General features: G+C 39.5%; 1 protein-coding gene across 1 annotated transcript in view; it reads right to left on the reverse strand.

Annotated features, from left to right (window-relative positions):
• The window catches only part of LOC122815150 (probable E3 ubiquitin-protein ligase HERC1), a 5,886,073-nt gene that overhangs the window by 5,026,354 nt on the left and 842,219 nt on the right, over positions 1-17,500 (reverse strand). The window contains exon 9 of the mRNA XM_044087407.1: positions 12,332-12,476. Within this exon, the coding sequence (XP_043943342.1) occupies positions 12,332-12,476 (145 nt within the window). The remainder of the gene's footprint in view (positions 1-12,331; positions 12,477-17,500) is intronic.

The following is a 17,500-nucleotide window of genomic DNA, read 5'->3' on the forward strand; positions in this document are numbered from 1 at the left end:
TTCTTCTTTTTTTTGGCTATATTAATCTCATTCTGTGAGATGGATGTATAATTGCCTGATTCGTAAAGAATTTTATGTATAATTCCACTATATGTGTTGGCATCATAGATGACTATGCCTCCCCCCTTGTCCGGCTTCATAACTCTAATGTTGCTGTTGTTCTGCAACTCAGATAGTGTTGAAGTCTCCTTCTTAGTTAGGTTGGATTTGATTTTTTGCCCCTTGGATATATGACTAACTGCATATAAGTCTCTAGTGACTTTATTGTCAAACTTCTGAATACTAGGGTTACTTATAGGTATTTCTGGTCAACTAATAAAGGAACGTCTGATTTGAAACCGAGAAAGTTTTTTGTTCCAGATCAAGGACAAGTTTATTGGGATTTAGTGCTTCTGCAAACATTTTCTTGACTTTTTTGGGACTTAGTTCGTGTTTTCCTGTTTACTTATAGGTATAAAACTACTTTTCTTTTTTAAGGAGTCTGCACCAGTGGCTGATGAGTTTCCCCCTCTGCCTCTTGGGGAGAACTCGGCCTATGTGTCACGGAAAGGACCCGGAGACTTTTTGTACCATATCTTCCCACTATTCTGGTTTCTGGAGAAAGCCCATTGAGGGGAAGAATAATGGATACCTACGGCAGAAAGGGTCTTACCATCCTGTTCACATCTGGCCAGTGTGCTTTTAACTCTGTGTCCAAACAATGACGAGGCTTTGATGGGAATGTTGAGAAAGGAAGTCTTGAAAGGTTCCGCGAAATTACACAAGCGCATCCAGGCGTGTCGTCTCAGAACAATGCCTGAACTCGCCGCTCTAGCTGCTCCTTCAGATGCGTGAGATATCAGACGCATGGAGGAGTTGGATATCGATTCAATGGTGGCTAGCTGAGAGGCCACTTTGCACAGACCTCATCACACACGGCACCGGCCAAAGTTTCAGAGAGCTCAGAAATTAAATCTCTTTGAAGCCTGGTAAAGTGTGCCATATAGTTCAGGGACCTGATTGCAAAGGTCGCTGATGCAAAAGTACGCTTCCCTATTCCGTCCAGAGCCCAGGACTCTTTGTTGGGTGGCTGGACAGTCTGGCTTTCATCTTCCGCCAGATCCTTTTTAGTTGCAGCCGCCACCACCAAAGCATCTACAGGAAGACCTTTGGACCAATGGGGGTCAGTTATCTGGCCTTCGCGGAATGGTCTCAACAGTGTCAGGAGCCTTCCACGCATGCTGCACGACTAGTCGGACCAGTTCGTCTGCAGGTGGAATAAGCCAGGAGGTAGGGGGCCAGTGCAAAAGGCCTTCAGGAACACAGACTCTTAAAAGGTCGGGTTTGAGGGTTGCCAGTCACCTCTCTGTTTAAGAATTTCAAGAATATCACCAAAGTATACCTCAGAGGGTGAATAAGGGGACCCTTCCCCATCATCAAAGTCTGTGTCTTCAGTAAGGGACTCCTCTGTAGAGTCCATGTGCTTCCTCTTGCATGAGCTTTTTTGATGAACTTCCTCAGAGAGAGAAGCTGGGGAAGACAGCGCAAAGGGGGTTTCCTGTGGGTGTATATCCTGAGGCCCTTGTGTCAGGTGTCCGCCAGGAGAGACTTGTGTACATAGCGGTCCAGAGTAGGGTGGGGAGAGTGATAGCACAGGATCGCCAGTCGACGCCAGAGCCTTCTCCATTAGCTGGAAGGGTGGTCCACCTGAAGAGGGGGAGTGTCCAGGACAGGGGTCACCCCTCCCCTAAGTGGCTCAGCCTGCCGACTCGGAGACCCGGATGGCTGTGAAACACCAAATTACATACGCCACAGCTGACATCCTGGGTCGTAGCAAAACCCTCCTGCCAAGAAGGCAACTGCGGCTCCTTAGTGAGATCCATAAAGGGAACCGTAGAGGGGGAAGACTGTGCTATATCAAGAGGCTTCAAAAGCAATGAAGGAGGAGAATAAGCAGGGGTCTTTGGCAAAGGGTGATCACCTCCCGAGGAAGGATAGGTCCTGGGGGGCAGGATACCTCTGGCCAAAAGCACTTGATCCACAAGACGCAACACGTCGTGTTCAGAGAGGCTTCTAATGGATTTCACGGATGCGGCTGGAGGGGAGTCAGGTCTATCCAAACATGGAGCAAGACTGGTGCCCACCTCGCAGGTCTGCACTGAAAACAATGGGGCTGCAAAGGACTGAACTACAGGTGTCTGCACCGAGGAAGCCGAAGTCATGGTCTGCACCGACGATAAGGTCGGTACCGACGTGGTTGCCAGCGCTAAGGCTGGAACTGAAAATATTGGTGCCGATAACTGAATTGTCGGTGCTAAGAGGGTAGTCGGTGCCGGGTAAGTTGTTGGAGCCGAAAAGGCAATGGACGTCGAAAAATCAATGAACGTCTTAAGAGTCTGCATCGACTGAACAGTTGGTGCCGGTAAAGAAGTCTGAACTGAGGAGCCCCTCGGTACAGATACGCTAGTCGGTGCCAAAGTCACAGATGGTGCCGATGGCCTCGGTGGCAAAAGTCCAGGTACCGAAACCGCTGGAGCCGAAGAAGTCAAATCTGAAGTGGAAAGCTTAGCTTTCTTGTGTCTCGGTTCGTGGGAGACCCCAGCAGGGGACTAAGGAAGAGACTTGGCCTTTATATGTTCATCACTCTTTTTCTTATGGGATTTTGGAGGGGTTGAAGCCTCCGACCCAGAAATAGCCTCTGAAAAAGGAGATTTAAATAGCCCCTTCAATATCAATTTATTTTTTCTCTCAATCAACATCCTGTTAGAGAAATTCTTACAAATCCCACAGGGCGAGTCAACTGTTAAATGAGGCACACCCAAGCAATAGACACACAGGGAATGTGCATCTGAAGTAGGTAATTTATGGCCACAATCTGAACATCTTTTACATCCTGGACTACCTTTTTTATCTGCCATGTTACAAACAAAGAAGGAAACACAAGAAAAAAAATACCAGCAATGGTACAAGAATTACCCTAAGGTAGAAGGAAAGGGGGTTTACCAATGATGGTAAAAAAGAAATTACCTTGCGGTAAAGAGGAGGAAAGGAATTGAAAGGATTCAAGAAAGGATAGTCGCTAAATGTGATAAGGTAAGAGAAAACTATCTAATAACTTTTCTGTGAGAAAAAGTTGTTTTAGAATTTAGTATGATGAAAAAAATTGTACTTAGCTCAAGAAAAGTAGTATGACACGACCGAATGGTGACGTGGCAAATGAAATCTGAGGTAACAGGGAGAGGGGAATTCTGGGTAAGAGTTTTAGCTCGAGAGCTTGTAGCTGACGCGAGCTTGGAAGATGGCCGGCTCTGTTCTGAGGTCGGAACCGATACCCATATGTAAGGAATGAATGAGGATTAACAATATCAGATGCACTTTTCCTGCATTCATGTCCAATTGATTAAATACTTTTTGTTGCTAGTCAGTCACACCAAAGCTGTAATCTAGAACAGGAAGAGCAAATTGATTTATAACCTGAACTTCATTCCTAGATGTCAAGGACGTTTTCAATACGACTGCACTAATTTCCAAACAATAAAATAAATAAACAGAAGGAGACTATTACCAAGAGAAGCAAGAATACAAAGTAACAAGTAGCACAAAGCCAAAAATGCCCACTCCAAGGCTATAAAAGGGAAGGCAGTCTGAAAAGTGAGAACCTCAGACACCAGTGTCACAAAGAACAAATTTACCAAGGGCAAACCAAGGAAGTGTTAGAGGCATAAAGTTACAATTTGAAGATGCGACAACAAAGCAGCCATGGCCAAAAGTTAAATCTTCTAATGGTAACATGAGACCACATCACCTAAGTAGGAGTACAGTGGAATGAAAGCCCCCTCAGCCCATCAGGGGTCATGGATGAAGTCCCTCATCAAATCAGCTGCCACTGTGCCAAAGCCTCTCTCTCCCCCGGGAGAAGGAGTCTTCTCATAAGAGATGGCCTCCCACATTCCCACTGGTTCCAAACCCCACAACTGAACAAGAGATGAAGTCTTTGAACACAGATGACGTCCAACTTCTTAATAACAGTGGGCACAGGAAGGAAAGGGAATCCTCCACTCCCCATAGAATGAAAAGGTGTTCTTAACTGGACAGAACAGGAAATTCACAGGAGGTGACGCTACCACAAGAAGAATTATTCTGACCCTGCCAAGCTAGTCAAACCACTCGTTCAACACCAATACCCCTAAAGGAAAGGACAGTACAACTGTGCAAGTTAGACTACTGTAATATTACATGTTGGAACAGATCACTACTGCAGCAGTCATAACAATATGAGAAGTGTGCTGCTGAAGGATATATGATGTCCAGACAGTTTTCAAAGCTTCAGGTTCATTCCATGCACACCATACATCCACCATTAGTACAAGAGTATCTGCTGGTACAAGAGGGATGTATGCGCATGCCAAAATTCAGAGCTTTCTTCCCCAAAAAGGAAGGGTGATCCTTGAAGTTCTTAAAAGGTTATGCCCTGTCATGTCAGAAGAGAAATTAATAATGGGATACCACAATAAAGTCAGGAAAGGGGGCGGGGGAGTATCACTACAAAAGTAATATATTTGGACATCTACTGTTATGGTGTGCTAACTTGCACAATGATACTATAGTTTTCATCAGGTCACTCGAAGCAGTCATAACTACATTGGATGACTGCCAAATCTTAGGAAAAGGGTGGCAGGAGAAGGAACTGAGACTAAGTCTCTGGAGAAAAAGCTCTAGCAAAACCTGCTCTAACTCCGGAAACTCAGCCAAGCTTGTAGTATTAAGTGACAGTGTGCACTGAGGACTAAGTGGCTGTCTCGACTATTTTTAGAGTCCACCCCATTCCAAAAGTTAATGGAAGTGGTCACAGCTCAGGTACAATGAGCCTTGACTTTTGAAGGGGACTTTTACCATGGTTTAAGTAACAAAACTGAACAGCCTTTGACAGCCACCTAGAAATGGCCTCTTTAGACAATGGCTGTGCTGTTTTTCTTACCATCTTAGGAAGCAAAACACTGGTTAGATTTTCAAAAATTTTCTGTTTTGTCTATGTAGAATCTTAATTATCTGTGGATATCCAAGATGAGCAGAATTCTTACTTCTCTGTTTTATTGTTACAGGGTAGAACAAAGTGAGATGAACAGTCCAGTTAACGGTAAATTTTGAAACAATCATGAGCACCAAGAAATGGTTGATGCCAAGACTGACCCTCTACTTATGGAATATCAGTAAAGGTTAAGTAGACATCAGGGCAGTAACTCAGACACCATTCAAGTAGAAGTTAGAGCAATGAACAAAACTAGCAGTTTCAGAGATGAACTGGCTTCATGTTAAAAAGGAAGCAAAGTTAACTTCTCCAACACAAAATTTAGATCCTAGGTGGTTACCACTCATTTTCTAGATGGCTATTAATATGTAATACTCCTTTCAAAAACTGTTTGACTTGGAATAAGATAAAAGGGGACCCAGTAAAAGACAAGCAGAAATGGATGAAAGAAGTACCTTGACAGAAGTATACACTAAACCTGAATTGAGCAAATCACTCAAGTTCTGAAGAATCAGGTGAGCCCTTGCTTGGGAAGCATCTTATTCTCTGTTATAATACCAACTAGAAAATATTTTCAATTGGGCTAAGCATTTCTTTATAACAGGTTTCCTTGTCTCCTTTAACACCCGTTGCATGTCCTCAGAAAAGAAAAAAACACTGCCTAAACAGGATATCCTCCATACAGTCAGATGGAATGTTTAATGTTGGAGTGGATGAGGGATCCTTTTGATCTGTGTAGGCAGATATATTCTGTGAGATGTTTTTTGTTAAATGCCCCTGGCCAGATGCATGTTGTTTGGTCCAAAATTAAGTCACCTGTAGCACTTTTGACAAAATTCCCCAACTGCAAGCATGGTTAAGTCAACATAAACCAGACTTTACCGCCATCACTGAAACCTGGGTAAAACCTTATATCAAAGATTCTGAATTTCTACCTCCAATTACTCACAGACAGACTGCATAAAAAGGTGGAGGCATCGCCTTTATTATTCCCAAGCACCTTTACTGTAATCCCATATTCTAAACCAATTCCCCTCTTTTCCACTGCAGAGCTACTTGTTACCTTCCTAAAACTTAATGATTGCAAAAGCCTTTGCATCATAGTCATACACACACCCCCAGGCAATAATACCCCTATTCTTGAAGAAATTCTAGCATGGGCATCCAGCAACATAAAAAAATGAAACCATCATCTTAGGTGATGTTGATATTAACTGGCTAGATATCTCCAATGTCAACCATTCTACTGATATTAACCTTCACATTTATACTCGGCTAATCTCTGACATTACGAGATCAAACAATAAGAAAAAGAAAGGCTCAATCATGGATTGGATCTTGGTTTCTGACCCAGAAAAAAATCTCCTCCTCTGGCACACTCTCAAACAGCATTAGTGATCACTCTCCAGCATTCATAATACACAAGCCCACCTCAATACCAAACAAACATCAATATCGATACACCAGAGATCTATCCCATTTCTCATCCAATACTCTGACATCCTGCGTAACACTAAATGGAAACCATTAAAACTTCTCTCACTAAATGAAGCTGCAGTATACTTTAATTCTAGATTTTTTAGGACCCTAAACAGTCTTCCCACATTCTGGCTAAAAAGGATTAAGGCAAAACATGCTAGCTGGCTTACAACATCGACAAAGCAAGTTATGTCCTCTAGGGACAAAGACTGGCAAAAAAAACAAAACACTCTCTAACCTCATACAATATAAACAACTTTGCAACCAAGTTAAATGCTTAGTTATCAAAAACAAAAAAAGAATACTTGCAAACTATCCAAGAACAACATAGACAAAATCCCAAAACATTCTGGGGAGCAATCAACTCCCTTCTCCAGCCAGGAACTAACAATAATCCATGTCCAAACCCAGAAAAAAAACCCTCTGAGTTAGCCTCCCTCTTTAACACATACTTTATCGACACCATTGCTAAACTCACTACCACCTTCTCACCCACCAACACAGACCCACCAGGAAAAAAATTAGTGTATTCCCCTTTAAATCATCTACCTACTTTCACACGGTCACCCATACCTACCTCCACCATAACTTAAACCCTGTTACCAACACCCCAAACAACTTACCTGCAGAATACTTGCAACTCTCAGCCTCCTCCATTGCATATCCTAGCAGCATCCTCCTCAACAGGTCCATTCAGGAATCATGCATACCTGACATTTGGAAAAGAGCATTTGTCCTTTCACTTCATAAAGGCGGCAACAACTCAGACATCTCAAACTTCCATCCTATTGCCATTCTCTCCCCATATTCAAAATACTAGAAAAATGTATTCACACTCAGCTCCTCAATCATCTGGTAAAACACCAGATCATCTCCCCCACTCAACATGGCTTTAGGCCTGGCCATAGCACTAACACAGCTCTCATATCCTATTTGGATGCAGTAAACAGATCTTGAGATGCTGGCTCCTTAGTTTCAGCACTCTTTCTTGATTTATCAAAGGCATTCAACACTATTTCCCACTCCCTTCTGCTTACTAAACTCTCTAACCTCAGCCTATGTCCCCCTACCCTTTAATGGTTTACTAACTATCACAGCAATAGGCAGCAATCTGCATTATGGCAACACTCTACTTCCCCTTTCATCAATACTAACACAGGTGTCTTCCCAAGGTTCAATACTGGGTCCCCTCTTATTCAGCATATTTGTCAACAACTGGCATACCACTCTTACCCAATACGCAGATGACTCGGCTAGCATCTGCTCTTCTAAATCTACCACTGCACTACAGCGTGTCACCCAAGAAGCATATAATTCTACCAAAACCTGGATGTCCCAGAACCATCTCACCTTCAACCCCAATAAAACAAAACTCTTAATATTTACCCCCCACAAACTCCAGCCCTGTTTACAACTCACTATTCTCCATTCACTCACAAAACAACACTATCATTGAAGTTGTCCCTAGTACCAAATTGCTAGGTGTCATCACTGATGACAAATTAACCTTTAACGTTCACATCTACAGCAACATCAAAAAAACTCCATCAAAAACTAGTTACCCTTTATAGGCACAACTATTTTCTTAGCCTCTCTGCTAAAAAGGCCCTGACCTCATCTTTCCTGCTTCTAACTTTCATATATGGCACACCAACCCTCACCAATCTACAGTCCTCCTTGAAAACAAAACTAGACTCCTGCTACAACAAAGCCGCTAAATTTGTTACTAATGCAAAATTTTCTATCCAACACTGTTCCTCTCTGCATCAACTAAATTGGCTAGAATCCCCTCACTACCTCACTTATCTACAATTAACTACAGCCCACAAGCTTATCTACCATCCAGAAACCTGACCCTCCCTCTCCTCCATACCGACTATGCACCATCCTAATAGACACTCACGTCTGAAAAGAAAATGTTATTGTCTATCGAGAAACCTATTCCCTCAACCGACCAAATTATTTATTTATTTTACATCTGTTTACCAGGACAGTCCAACTGGATACATATCCATCTTCAGCGGAAGCCCGGGGAGAAAAGCTCCAAAAAGACATTCAACAAACTGTTACATTGTTTCAGTTTAAAACACAAATAAAAGGATTTTTACACAGATGTAAACAAACATGAAACCAGATACACAAACAAATTATTACATTTTTACTCAGATGGAAAATTCTAGACAGTGTTTTTAAGAATGATAGGGTATTGAATGTCTAGTAGGCTAACCTGGTAGTAGATCCAAGGAAATCATAGGATTTATAAGTTAAGAAACAATAAAGTATAGGCAGAAGTCCTCCATGTGCACACAAGTGATGGTTACAGTTTGTTTGGATTAGGACAAGGACATAGCCATCATTTTTTAAAGTACTGAATCAGACTTTTCTTGAATTGAGGTAGAGGGAGTTCAGATGTAAAATTAGCAGGAAGAGAATTCCAAGTTTTGCCAACAGAGTTAGCAAATAGAGATTTACTGGCTGTGTTGCTGGATTTGAGAGTATGAACTAGTACTCTTTCAGATGAACAAAGTGCGCTAAGGTTACTGTACGGGGTGATGAGGTTTTTAAGTACAGGTGTATTATCTGGTTGGTAAAGGATCTTGTGTGCAACTATTAGTTGGTTAACCTGAAGTAGGTTAGGCAGTTCAAGCCATCCCAGTAGATTTAGGTTATGACAGTGATAAGTTATGTAGGCTGCATCAGTAGCAAATCTAGCAATGTGATTGTAGCTGCTAGAAAGTTTATTAAGGTCAGTTTTGCTGAGGTTTGTAAATAGAGGGAAAGCATAGAGGAGTGTGGAGAGTAGATATGCACAACTAATTACAGTTCTGGCTAATGGGGTTAGGAAGGGCTTGATCCTATACAGTGAGCCAAGTGTTTTATTAACTGTTTTAATAATTTTATTGATATGCAGATCAAACCTAAGGTTATTATCTATTATAACTCCTAACAGTTTGGTTGAGGAATCGGGGGGAAATAATGGTTCCGTTGTTAGACTTTAATGTAAAGGTTATAGGGACAGACCTGTGAGTGGGGGAGAAAAGCAGCAGTTTGGTTTTATTAGGATTTAACATGAGACGACAGTTAAGGAGCCAATTTTCAACTGTGTTAAAAGTATTTTGGGATAGAATCTGCAACTCCGTAGGTGAAGTTTTGGAGCATACTAAAGTGGAGTCATCCGCATATTGAACGCATGTTGCATTTGGGATGACCTTATACAAATCATTGATGAAAATGGAAAATAATAGTGGACCTACTATGGAGACTTGTGGTACTCTGAGGGTGACTGGTAAAAGGGTGGACAGTTTGCTCTGCCATAGGACAGCCTGTTGTCTACCACTGAGATATGACTGAAACCATTGGATGGCCTGGTCCTCTAAAGAGATGGATTTCAAAGTGTTTATGAGTATCTGGTGGTTTACCATATCAAAGGCTTTTGAAAGACTGAGAAAGATAGCAGAGGAAAGTTTATTATTGTTTCGGTGGTGGTTAATGACGTTAGAGAAGGAGAGGAGGGCTGAGGTTGTACTATGGAATGGTCTAAAGACATGTTGGGTGTTGGCTAGATTATTATTATGGATAAGATAGTTCAGGAGTTGATCGTTGATGCATTTTTCCATAATTTTAGCCATGGGTCTGTAGTTTGAAAGTTCAGCAGAGCTGCCCCCTTTATGGAGTGGGATGACATTGGATATCTTCCAGATGGAGGGAATGGATGCTTCAGTTATAGTTCTATTGATCAGGATAGTAATGGGGTATGCTACAGCATCTGCAGCTTTTTATACATATTCGGCAGGGAGGAGATCAGCCTACAGGGTGGTAGACTTTAATTTTTTTAAGTAATTTTCAGACCAAAGACGTGCAAACTGGCTTGAAGTTAAAGGGGAGTTGGGAGCAGGGTCTAGTGGCCAGAGAATATGGGCATCCAGGGGATAATTGGTTAGCCAGGTTCTGGATGGTTGTTGTAAAGAAGCTGTTAAAGGTATTGGCAATTTCTGCTGGGGGGGGTGTTAGAATCCAAGGGGGTAGGAGTGGAAGACTGTCCTGGACTAAGGAGCTTATACCTACCCAAACTGTTGTGGCTTGTTTTGGTGTTTTTCTTGTAGATGACAGTAATAGTTTTTTTATTGTTTAATGTGGTGGATTTTTTTGTTTCATTTCTTAGCTGCCTGTATCTAAGTTGATCTATGGGGGGTTTTTTGTGGTCCTCGAAGTGGCCCAAGCCCTATTTCTAAGTAGCATTTTATGTCTGGTTTCTTTTGAAACCCAAGAAGCAACTTTTGTTTCGGTTCTAATAGTCCGTGCTGGTGCATGGGTGTCAAGGATGGATAGGAATTTGGTATTAAAGTAATTTACTGCTTCTTCAAGTGGTAATTGTTTCAGAACTGACCAACTGCAAGATCTGAGTTCATTTTGCAAATTTGTGCAGTTGAAATTCTTATTGTTCCTTACTGTTTTAAAAATAGACTGGTTGTGGATATCAGCTTTTTGCCTGATTAAATAGGTAAGGAGGTGATCACTTACATCATCAGGCAGGGTCTCACTCTTGTATTTGAGGGGATGGGTGTTAACAAGAATCCAATCCAGAATACTTGCTTTATTGTTGGGTTTACTGATCCTAGTGGGGGAGGATATGACCTGTGAAAATCCATAAAGGTTTATATGGTGAGTGGGGGGTTCTGAGGAACACATGTTCCAGTCTATGTTGAAGTCCCCAAGTACAATGGTTTCTTGGAGGTAACTGGTGGATAACCAATGTAGGATATCTTCAAGGGTATTTATGTTATTGCCTGGGGGAATATACAGACAGAGATTTATACAAGTATTCCTATACCATCTCTAAGTCATGGAATAATCTCCCTCTCCGCTGGTTATGCTCTTGCTCCCCAATAAATAACCACAGCATCTGACTTCTCTCCCAGGCGTTTCACCTTTAACTATTCTGTTTGCTATCATTACTGCTTTCAGTAATAGCCTAACTTTTCCCTCCTTAGCCCTTCTATCTTCAGCTATTCTTAACCTGAACTTAACACCACTCTGCTCTGAACCTTGCAGACATATTTATACTTATGTGTCATTTAACGTATGGCATGTATTACTTCTATCTTACCATGATTGCAATCTTTTTCATTATTGTTCTTATTAGTTTCATTCAATGTAATACTACAGCTCAACCTTTTTTGCTATGTGATTTAATATTTTCTTTGTATGTAATTATTGTGGAGCTTTTCTCACCGGGCCTCCACTGAAAATGGGCTCATTCTAGGCCCAGTGGACTTTCCCAGTTAACAAATGCAATAAATAAAAATAAATAAATTTATCTACCAATAGCATGGTTTGCAAAAAGTACAAACAAGAAAAACCTTTCTCTGGGTATATAAAAGAAAAGGTAGAGAGTACTCATCGCTAAATATATTAGGTTATCTGATGTGCTGAAACAAGTATATCATGTCTTCTACTTAGCAGAAGCATGATGTTGTAAAACTGGTCAACTTTGTGAACTATCTTCCTATGAACAAGCTTGTAAATGACAACACTCCTGCATTTTTGTTGTTAACTAGGTAAACCAACTAGGCATAACTGCTTTTTTTCAGGAGTGATCCAAAAGCACTGCCTATGTAATTCACTAGAAGTCACCCGGTAGGCAAATGGAGAGAGACAAGCGAGAGAGAACCCATGACTACAGGAATGAACTTGTTAGCAGCTCATAACCTCAACTGTCTGCATTAAACACCCAGAGTATCTTGTGACCTGCTGGAAGAAAATAAATCATACTATGCAACTTTTGCCATCCAATTTCAAATATATAAATCTTATGTAAATTACAGTTTGTGAATATACAATTACCTTGCGAAAGAGCAAGACAGTGGCTGTCCCCACAGCACAGGTCAATGATCTTTGTTGTGCTTAGCTCATCTATCAAGCGAGGTTGTAATGCTGTCATTTCAGCAGAGCCACATCCCAGGCATGAGCCATGACCCCATGCATACACCTAAGAAGAAATAAATTATAAAGATTGTAAGGCAAAAAGAACTAGTACTAACTATAGCAAAAAGCCCATACTAGAAAATATTACATATACCACTGATATATTTTCACAACATACTACTAATCCTGCCTTTACCATATGTCATACTCCTGTAGCACTAGCCTAGAAACTAAAGAAACATAATTAGTGTTAAAATCTATTAACCTGAACATCTACACATGCCTCAAAACACTTCGTAAGTTTGTATTATTTCTGCATTAAGTGCACAACTAAAGTTTCTTTTGCATTAATTCCACAACTCAAATTTTTGATTCAAGCTTTGTTTCTGTCTTTTGTACAGCTATAATTGTTTATTACAGTAATACTTGCACATGTACCTGATTTTTTTAAATTTTGTTCACTTTATTTATAATTTGTTTTGACTGTTGGTAACTTTTCTCCTGAGCCTTCACTGCACTGGGACTCATGTCCAGATGGGTATTACAATAAGCATAAATAAATTAATGAATTAAGCAATTAATTAAATGAATTAGTTAATTAAATATCACAAAGGAATAGTGACAAGAAATACACTTGAGTCAGAGCATATAGTTAAACTTTCAAACAACAGAACATACAAGGAGTCAACAATCCAAGGGATTTAAAAACATGACCACTGCGATGAGTCAGCCTCCTGCTGTTTATCATCTGGGCGTGATGTGGCAAAGAGCACAACTGTGAACAGGATTAATAATTGGCTGCACTTAGAGCTATAACCTTTCAAATAACAATGCGAAAAAGAATAGCTCAAAGTGCAGCCAATTATTGATCTTGGCCACAGCAAAGCAGGACTGGTGTGAGGCAGAGAAAGTTCAGCAGCTGCTATGGATTTGGACAAACAAACTTGCCGAGTGTACAGGGCATATACACCTCATTGTCTGCACATGGAAATACTGTGGTAAGGTCACTAGCATTAATAATGCAGACCACACCACCCCAGCAGCTTAGTTGCGACATCAAAATGCTGAAAATCAAGGAGGACAACCTGCATTCGTTCTGTGGAAAGCATAAGCTGAATACAGGTAGTCTGAACTGGTACTGACACATTGCAGAAACCTATTTTCACCATGTCTGCAAGGTCCCAGAGTGTCAGCAATCACATGCATACAAGACACAAAAGTCCCTCAGGATGTACCTCAACACCAGTGTGTGTGTGTGTGTGTGTGTGTGTGTGTGTGTGTGTGTGTGTGTGTGTGTGTGTGTGAGAGAGAGAGTGAGTCTGTGTCTGTGTGTGAGTGAGTGTGAGTGCGTGTCAGTGAGTGAGTGTGTGTGTGTATACATATATATAGATATATATACACACACATATATATATATATTTATATATATATATATATATATATATATATATATATATATATATATATATATATATATATATACACATATATATATATATATATATATATATATATATATATATATATATATATATATATATATATATATATATATATATATACATATTTATATATATATATATATATATATATATATATATATATATATATATATATATATATGTACACACACACACACATTCTATTAAAAGGCTCCAGAATCTCAGTAAGTCCAAAGATCCTGCATTTCCCTAGATAAGGCAGCGTGGTGACTGCTCCCTCACCTCAGGAAGTGCAGGAACACTGGACCTACTGAATAAGTATTGGCTCTTGGGACTCTAGAGCCATTTAGCAGTGTGTGTGTGTACACACACGAACACACACACACACACACATATATATATATATATATATATATATATATATATATATATATATATATATACCTATATATCTATATACACATATATGGGTCTACTAACCAAGAATAAATCGCCAAATAACAGACATTTAAAATAATGAGACCAGAACACCGAAATTGCATAATGCTGAAATCTCACATCACCGTATATCATATAAACGGAAAAGCACTATATTTAAAACTATTTCCCGCAATTAAGGTACTATTACTTTAAAAAAGGTATGAGTTATGCGTAGTGTTGTACGTTGTACCTACATTAAACATGGAAGAGTTAGCAGTGGAAGGCCAGGAGTGATCGGAAACGTATACAAAACCGTCAAGTCACAAAAAAGTAAGGAATTACTAGTTATAGACGGTGATCTGCATCATTTAGAGAGGAGTAGGGACAGTAGGCGTCACTGGGGTTGTAAATATAAAATACAACAAAAGTGTAGAGGAAAAGCAGTGACTACTCTAGTTGCTGAGGGAGAGAAACTTCAGAAGACAGTAAAACACAACCACACTGGTGATCCTGCAGAAATTGACAGATACAAAGTGTGAAATGACCTAAAAGTTAGTGCAGAATACAGTAGAGACACCCAATGTTTGTTAGTGGAAGATGCTTTAGCATCAATATCTCTGGACACAATTGACAATATGCCTAAGAGAAAGGCACTGCTCCAGCAGATTGGTAGGGTAAGGTGGAAATTGAGTACATAGGATAGCATTGAATCTTCAACACTAAGCACTACAGACTGAGAGATACCCGTTCAAAAGTGAAATATTTATACATAAAACTATGTCCGATCCTGCAACAGATAATAATGTAGCAGTATTCACAACCCAAAATAACTTATATGATCTCAGCAGAGCAGGAATATGGCTAATTAATGGAAATTTCTTTAATAAAGGTGTCACTTGCTGCCAGATGTACAGCATCCATGGTTCAGTAAAATATGGCCATCACAGGAAAGCTGTACCTTTATTGTTTGCAATAATGTCCAAGAAATCGCTAAGATCGTATACTTATTTGTGGCACTGCATATTCCACATGATGTCTAAGCAACAATTTGAAGTTAGTGTACGTTATTGTACTTTGTGATTTTGAAGTTGCAGCAGTGAAGAGTTTGAGGTTAAATGTGAATGGTGCACAATCAAAAGGCTGCTGCTTCCACTTCGGGCAAAATCTATGGAGAAAAGTTCAGGCTTTAGGCTTGGTAAGTTTTGTACAATACTAATCAAAGAATTCAGTTGGCTGTAAAGAGCCTGGTTGCACTTCCATTCTTGAATGAAACTAAAGTGTGTTCTGCCTATCAGATATTACGGGAGACTTTCCCCATAGAAGATACAGAGCTCTTAAAATATTTCTCTGATTGGTGTATGTATATATATATATATATATATATATATATATATATATATATATATGACAAGCTATGTAAATTTAACACAAGAACTGCTTCCAGTGTTCGATTTCCTCCACTTTTCGCAAAAAGATTTTGGAATGTTTATGAGTTAAATGATTTGTTTTTGCCATGCAAACAGAACTCTGTGGAGGCATGGCATCGGCGTTTGAAATGCTTGCTAGCGCCCTGGTTAGAGAGCAAGACAGAGTAGACAAACTGCGTGTGAGAATGGCCACTGGGTTTCCCTCTTCTCCCAAGAAGCACAAACTCATTACCAGTCATCTGCAATTTCAACGAGTTCTCGCCAATAAGGATACCTACTCAAGTATTGAGTTTCTTAAAGCGATTTCAAAGCTCTTAAAAATGTAAAGTAAAAATATGATTTAATTTATGTATGAAGCATTCAACGTTGTATGTCAGTACGCCTTTTTTTGATGTATTGTTGACATTCTTCAAGTGGAAGATAAATGTTTCATTTTACAGTATAGTACAACTCCAAAAGTCATTCAGTGCATACTGTGTATGACCTACAAACAATATGGCTGTACATCTTGCTATGAAAAGCACTATAGCGGTATCTTGATTTGTGTTCCATAAGTCTGCTTACTTCATCCCTTCATTTACCAGAATGATATGTGTAAATAACGGAAGGTGTATTATTGAAGTTTGACATGAAAAGTTTTATTGCTGTGTTAGTTTCACGCACATTTAAAAGGTGGACTGTTAAAGATATTTCGCTGCAGAGTATACGGCACTGCATAACTTGATGGTAACGTTTCCTATCACTTTCCTGTTATCATATCTATGGTGTGTATTTCATCTATATTAGACATATGGAGACGTGACATATCTTGTACACTACTGGATGGGAACTACCTAACTAAACTGACAGCTGATATTATGGTCTGTATATATTTGAAAGTATACAGGTAGTGATTTACCACGGGGACTTCTAATTCCGGATTTCAACACGGTAGAGTAGCAGATATGACAGTGCTCTGGTATTTAATCTGCAGTTTGAGTGGACATCGGAAAACATGATATTTCAGTGGGATTTATGGTGAAGTTTGAGTTTTGTGTGCAGTTTTGCACTGGATCAATATAGTGGACGTCGGTGATTTAACAGAAGGGATTATAGTTGTCAGTGATGTGAGATTTCGGTATTACGCAATTTCGGTGTTCTGATCTAGTTATTTTAAATGTCGGTTATTAGGAGATCCGTGCTTGTGTAATAGACCCATATATATATATATATATAAATATATATATATATATATATATATATATATATATATATATATATATACACACACACACACACATATATATATATATATATATATATATATATATATATATATATATATACACACACACACACACACACACGTTGATATATATATATATATATATCAATCATATATACTTACATACATGCATATGTATGTATATATACACAAGCGGTTCAGGCCTGTGAAATCCCTCCGCCATGCCAAATAAGTGTCAAACACGCACCAGGTACTTGTAATTATATTCAGCTGTACAACAGATTCTTTGAAATAACTGTACTCTTTGAAAAGACTGTACTGTAATACTCCACACACTGCCAACACTTTGCACACTTTAGATACTCTGAATAGCTTTAGTTAATGCGAAAAAGTAGTACATTGCGAAAATCAGTTTTCTCTTTTTTGAACATTTTATATGATTCAGATATTGTTTCAAATGTTTTCGTAATTATTTCAAGTTCTTTTTTCAATATGTCGCAATTTTGAACATTTTGTTTACTCAATAATTGGTTTGGAATGCTTTGCTTTATATTCATTGAGGGAAAAATCATTT

This window comes from Protopterus annectens, chromosome 1.part1 (assembly GCF_019279795.1).
Source record: "Protopterus annectens isolate FY-2018-M chromosome 1.part1, PAN1.0, whole genome shotgun sequence".
Taxonomy (NCBI): Eukaryota; Metazoa; Chordata; order Ceratodontiformes; family Protopteridae; genus Protopterus; species Protopterus annectens.